Source organism: Otolemur garnettii, unplaced genomic scaffold (assembly GCF_000181295.1).
Source record: "Otolemur garnettii isolate 467f Iridium unplaced genomic scaffold, OtoGar3 scaffold00008, whole genome shotgun sequence".
Classification (NCBI taxonomy): Eukaryota; Metazoa; Chordata; class Mammalia; order Primates; family Galagidae; genus Otolemur; species Otolemur garnettii.
In genome coordinates this window covers 16,757,054-16,763,523 of record NW_003852403.1, presented here as the reverse complement: position 1 = coordinate 16,763,523, position 6,470 = coordinate 16,757,054, and the positions used below count along the sequence as shown (strand labels likewise).

General features: G+C 41.0%; 1 protein-coding gene across 1 annotated transcript in view; it reads left to right on the top strand.

Moving 5' to 3' along the window:
* TET1 (tet methylcytosine dioxygenase 1) overlaps positions 1-6,470 on the top strand; it is a 150,885-nt gene that overhangs the window by 127,456 nt on the left and 16,959 nt on the right. The window contains exon 6 of the mRNA XM_012801304.1: positions 5,920-6,131. Coding sequence (XP_012656758.1) covers positions 5,920-6,131 — 212 coding nt within the window. The remainder of the gene's footprint in view (positions 1-5,919; positions 6,132-6,470) is intronic.

Genomic DNA, 6,470 nt, shown 5'->3' with positions numbered 1-6,470 from the left:
TCTCACTCTTGCTCAGGCTGGTGACAAATACTTATTAATCAATGTTTTTTGTTAAGTTAACATCTTTTTGAGAACGTTAAAGCACCATTTTTTGTGTTTGTAATTTGTGTGCGTAAACTCCATTCTTCAGGGCAAGCACAGATTGTAGGTAGCCTTGGAGCTGGGGCCTTGATTTTCATTCTTTTTTTTTTTTTTTTAAAGAGAGCGTCTTATGGAGTCGGCTCCACAGTAACCTCAAACTCTTGTGCTTAAGCGATTCTCTTGCTTCAGCCTACTAAGTAGCTGGACTACAGTTGCTCAGCTATTTCTTAGAGACCAGGTCTCACTCTGGTTTAGGCTGGTCTCAAACCTGTGAGCTCAGGCAATCCACCAGCCTCCACCTCCACCTTGCCTGGCTCAAGGCCTTCATTTTCATCAAAATTTTTAAATCTACAACTTTTTTTTTTATGTGGCCATGGCTGGGTTTGAACCTCTGACCTCCGGCGTTTAGGGCCAGCCCCTCTACTCCTTTGAGCCACGGGTGCCACCCGGAATCTACGATCTCTTTTTCGGTGTTGAACATTTCACAGCTTCTTGAAATAGGCATCAGTAAGATGCTTTGGGATTATAACATTACTGATGTTACTTTTTGCAATGGCATTTCTGGTGTGTCCTATAGAGGAATGTGATTGAGAACCAGAGGTCCAGTCACAAGTAGCAAGCCACTGCCCAGTTGCTCTAGGTAAACCATTCTCTTGCCACTATGGCACCCAGGGAGGATGATTAGAATGGGTCTGGGCCTGGGGCTAAATCGCAGTTTTCTCATGCTGACTAAAAGTTTTCTTGCCATGGCTCAACAGCTTTCAAGGCACAACGTGGTGGGACGAAATCTAGGCATTTTATGAAGTTTAACCACTTGAGTGCGTACCACCATTCTTGGCACCACCAGCTGGTTTTTGAAAATAGTTGCAAGGAACTTCACCTTCATTTTCTTTACTGACTTGGACTCAGCTACTAAACATTTCATTTTATACACCACCTTTCTGGAATATCTGCCTATTCCTGTTGAGATTAAGATTTGGGGGACCATGGGGCTTCCTTTTCTTGGCTTTCTTGGCCTCAGCTTTTTTTTTTTGGGACAGCCTCAAGCTATCCCCCTGGGTAGAGTGTTGTGACATCACAGCTCACAGCAACCTCTAACTCCTGGGCTCGAGAGTCTCCTGCCTCAGCCTCCCAAGTAGCTGGAATCCCAGGCACCCGCCACAACGCCCAGGTATTTTTTGGGTGCAGCCATCATTGTTGTTTTGGCGGGCCTGGGCTGGAATGGAACCTGCCACCTTAGGTGTATGTGGCTGCTGCCTTAGCCACTTGAGCCACAGGCGCCAAGCCCTCAGCTTTCTTTTTAATATTTGGCTTCTCAACTTTTTCACCCATTTTGCAAGATGATAAAACTGGCTTTTTTTCCCCCTAATAAGGGCAAATATAAACTCCATCGCTTTAAAGACCACATTTCTGTAGCTCTTCACTGCTTTTTGCCAAGAGCAATGCCCAACATACCATTAGCATTCAATAAATATATGCAGAGTGAAATAATATGGACCATAAATAAATAACAGTATTTTAGTCGTATGGTGTTTCACAGTAGCCATTTAACAGTATTTGACCATATGTGGTGACTAACACCTATAATCTAGCATTTTTGGAGGCCAGAAAAAAATTATTTTGGCATAATGATGCACCCGTATAATGCCAGCTACTTAGAAGGCTGAGGCAGGAGGATCGCTTTAGGTTGTAGTGAGACTGATGGCACCACTGCACTATATGTAGCCCAGGTGAGAGGCAAGACACTAGCTCAAAAAAAAAAAAAAAGGAAATTTGAGTATTTTGAATTCATATTGGTAGGTTGACATAGTATTGCTGTGGTATTTATTACTGGCTATTGTCTTAAGGCCTGAGCAACTACAGCCAGCAATTTAAGATAGGTTAGTGAATTTGTCCAATCCAAGTTTGAACTTTAGCTAGAGGTTAGATCAGGCCTCCTCAAACTGCAGCTCGCCTAGGACATTTATCCGGCCCACCGGGTTCCACCGCTGCCTGTCCTGCATAGCAGCTGACTCGTCCTGGGGGCCCGCAGTCTGGCCCTCCAACTGTCTGAGGGACAGTGAACTGGCCCCCTGTTAAAGTTTGAGGACCCCTGGGTTAGATGAACAAATTCTGCATATTTTTTTAGGAATTTACCAGATAATTCTGAATGGCCCTAGTGCAATTTAAATTTCGTACAAGTCTATGGGAAAGTGGGAAGGAAATAATAATTTTGAACTAACGAATCTAGCATTCAACTAGTGAATTACATTTCTCCCAATGTACAGTTCTTCATGGAACGTATATACTTTTTGTGGGTTTTTTTTTTTTCCAGTTTCTGGCTGGGGCTGGGTTTGAACCCGCCACCTCCGGCATGTGGGGCCGACACTTGGCCTACTCCTTTGAGCCACAGGTCCCTCCTTTTTGTGTATTTTTTTTTCTTTTTTGGTAGAGACAGAGTCTCACTTTGTTGCCCTTGGTAGAGTGCTGTGGTGTTATACAGCTCAAAGCAACCTCCGACTCCTGGGCTTAGGCAATTCTCTTTCCTTGGCCTCCCAAGTAGCTGGGACTACAGGCGCCTATTACAACACCTGGCTATTTTTTGGTTGCAGTTTGGCTGGGGCTGGGTTTGAACCCAACACTCTCAGTATATGGGGCTGGTACCCTACTGACAGAGCCACAGGCACCGCCCCTGTATTTTTTTCTTGATTTTTTTTTTTTAAATTGTTGGTGATTCATTGAGGGTAGTTTTTGTGTGTTTTTATTAAACATTAACCTAAATCAAGGTTTGATTTCATGATTTCCTTTTTAAAATCTTCACATGAAGGCTTAGGTTTGGTTATATATACCAGGACAATTCAGCTCCACCCTTTTTTTAATTGTATGGCACTTATCTTAGAGGAGAGAGATTCCTTGGTACTCTGTTTAATGGTCGAACACAAAAAGTCAAACAGGAAATTCTAAATGGGCAGCACTGTATTTTGAGCCCTTCTCATTGTTTGTTTTTGCTGTCCACGTTTTTCTTTTCTTTTTTTTTTTTTTATGAGACAATCTCAAGCTGTCACCCTTATTCCAGTGCTGCCGTGTCACAGCTCACAGCAACTTCAAACTCTTAGGCTTATGCAATTCTCTTGCCTCAGCCTCCCACGTAGCTGGGACTACAGGTGCCTGCCACAACACCTGGCTATTTACTGGTTATAGTTGTCATTGTTGTTTGGCCGACTTAGGCTGGATTCGAATCAGCCAGCTCTGGTGTATGTGGCTGGTGCCCTAGCCGGTTGAGCTACAGGCACTGAGCCAGTTTTTCTATTTTCTTAAAATATCTCCTTGCCCTGGCCAGGCACAGTAGCTCATACTTGCAGTTCTAGTGCACTGGGAGGCTGAGGTGGGTAGATTGCTTGATCTATAAAGTTGGAGACTAGCCTTAGCAAAATCAAGACTCCATCTCTACTAAAAATCGAAAAATTAGCCAGTTATTGTGGTGGGTTCCTGTAGGGTTAATGACCAACTGGCAAGGAAACTTTTTTTGTTTGAGACAAAATCTTGCTCCCTCACCTGGGCTAGGGTGTCATGGCATCAACCTACCTCACAGCAACCTCAAACTCTTGTTTGTGTTGAAGTGATCCTCTTGCCTCAGCCTCCTGAGTAGCTAGTATCTGGTACTATAGGTACCTGCCACAATATCCAGCTATTTTTAGGGTAGAGACAAGATGGAGTCTTGGTCTTTCTTAGGCTGGTCTGAAACTCCTGAGCTCAAGCGATCCACCCACTTGGGCTTCCCAGAGTGATTGAATTACAAGCATACGCCACCATACCACACGTCTGGCTATTTTATTTTTAATATTTAGGTATACAATATAATTCAAGTGGTTACGTGCCAGGTATTGAAAAGTTTCTACTTTGTAAATGCAAGTCACTTTCTCTTTGTGCTTTTTTTTCTTTTTTTTTTTTAACTTGGTCCTTTGCATTTCCATATAAACTCTGGAATAAATCAGTCGCTTTTCAAAGAACACACATCCATTAACCTCTGAAGATTTTTTTTGTGTGAAGGGTTTTTGTTTGCTTACTTTATTTTTTTTTTTAATTGTATCTTTTCCTTTTTGTTTGTTTTAAGAGGCTGAGTTGGGCTGTGACCTGGCTGGAGTACAGTGGCTCGGTGATAGCTTGCTGCAGCCTGGGACTCCAGGGCTCTATCAATCTCCCACCTCAGCTTCTTTAGGAGCTGAGATTACAGATTTAATACTTAAGACGCTTATTAAATGTAGACCTGAATTTAAAGACAAAGTCTATAACCATTGTGTGTAATTTTCCAGTATACACTGAAGGAAATTTAGAAAAGGCAGAGAAAACACAAATACCATCACTAAAAAGCATTTTACCATTTTCAATACAAAGGCTTCGTTAATATATATTCGTTAATTTGAGAACATGAAAATTAACTGGTATAATTTTGTTTGATATAATATATATTATTTTGTATTTGAGGTTATTTGCAAGCACTGTATTCTTATTTGGCTGTAAAAGGACATAAAAATATAGAAAAAATTTTAATATAAATAATTGTGTTTAGGGGGAAGGTCCTAAAGCCAACTCTACTCAAGGAATGCCTTGGTAGCAATGATTGTTAACCATCTGGAGTGACAGAAGAAAGTGATATTGGGTAATTAACGTCTTAAGAAGTTTCATCTAAAATTATGTTATTGGTTGCTCCATTTTGGTCACGTGGGTGGGCAGTTTCATCTTGAACTAATTGTGGACTGATTAATGTGGTCTATTTCTCTGCTCTGTAAATTTGAGCCATACGGAGGGATTTTTCAACAGTTCGATTTTCTGTCGTTGCAACTTTTCTGTAGGTTTTTTTTTAGACAGAGTCTCACTCTGTTCCCCCAAGCTAATGACATCATAGTGTTGTGGCACATAGCTCACAGCAACCTCAAAGTCTTGGGTTCAGGTGATCCTCCTGCCTCAGCCTCCTAAGTAGCTGGGATGATAGTTATATGCCACCATGCCCAGCTAGTTTTTTCTTTTTAGTAGAGAAGGGGGTCTCCTTTTTGCTCTGGCTGATCTCAAACTCCAGAGCTCAAGTCTTCCTCCTGCCTGGGCCTCTCACAGTGCTAGGATTACAGGTGTGGCCACCTTGGTTGGCCTATAGAATTTCTTAAAGTAAACACTAGGACCATTGGGCAATATTTTATATAATTCTGAATCCTTTTTCTCTTTCTAAAGGTATGATGCAGAATAAGACAAATGTACGAATATTGAAAATTACTTGTGTTTTTCATTTACCACATTAGCTGGACCACATTAGTCTTCGAAGTAAAACAAGTATTATATGGCATCCTTCTGATAACATGAAAAAGTCAGAGAAATTGCAGGGAAGTTGCTAATGTATATACTTTTCTGGATTGTAAAATGAGTCACTCAACAAACAAATTCATAAACATCTTCAGATGGTGAAATGTCATTATTCAAGTTTATTTTTTATATTGGGAGCTCTTTATTTCCATCTAACTACATTTGTTCTATTGTGACATTTGTGGACATGCACAGCAGTTAGTTAAATTTCCCACTGGGCCCTCTGTTGTCTCTTGGTGCAAAATAGACTGCTTTGTTCTACATTTACAAATAATAATCATCCACCACAGGTTTCTGTTTTGCCTGTTAATCATGAGATTCTATTGTGATGAGTCACTTGGACGCAACTTGAGACAAGGATGGTCTTATAAGCTTCGATCCCTTGAAAAATAGTAATTAAAAACAAAACTAAAATATAATCATATAGAGCTTTAAAAGGAATATCCATTGCATTTGAATTGTGGATACTTGTTTTCCATAGGTAAATGCATTCTATTTTTCCAGGTTATAAGACGAAGCAGTAAGGAAGAAAAAGTTCTTTGTTTGGTCCGGAAGCGTATTGGCCACCGTTGTCCAGCAGCTGTGATGGTGGTGCTCATCATGGTGTGGGAGGGCATTCCTCTTCCGATGGCTGACAGATTGTACACAGAGCTTACTGAGAGTCTAAAGTCATATAATGGTCATCCGACAGACCGAAGATGCACCCTCAATGAAAAGTAATTAAATAATTAAATTTGTTTTACACTGCTTTGCCATTCAAATCTTTTTTTGCCTTTGGCCGGTTTTGAACCCACCACCTCTGGCATATGGGACCGGTGCCCTACTCCTTTGAGCCACAGGCACCACCTACCTTTCAAATCTTTACATCGTGGTATCTGAGTGTAATATATGGGAGAATAGGATCTTGGGTATTGTGGAACTGTAGATACAGTGACTTAAAGTCGAGTTTAGAATATTTTTCAATAGTATATTCCTTTATCACCTCAGTTTTTCTTCTTTTTTTTTTTTTTCTTGAGACAGGAGCCTCAAGCTGTCCCCCTGGGTAGAGTGCCGTG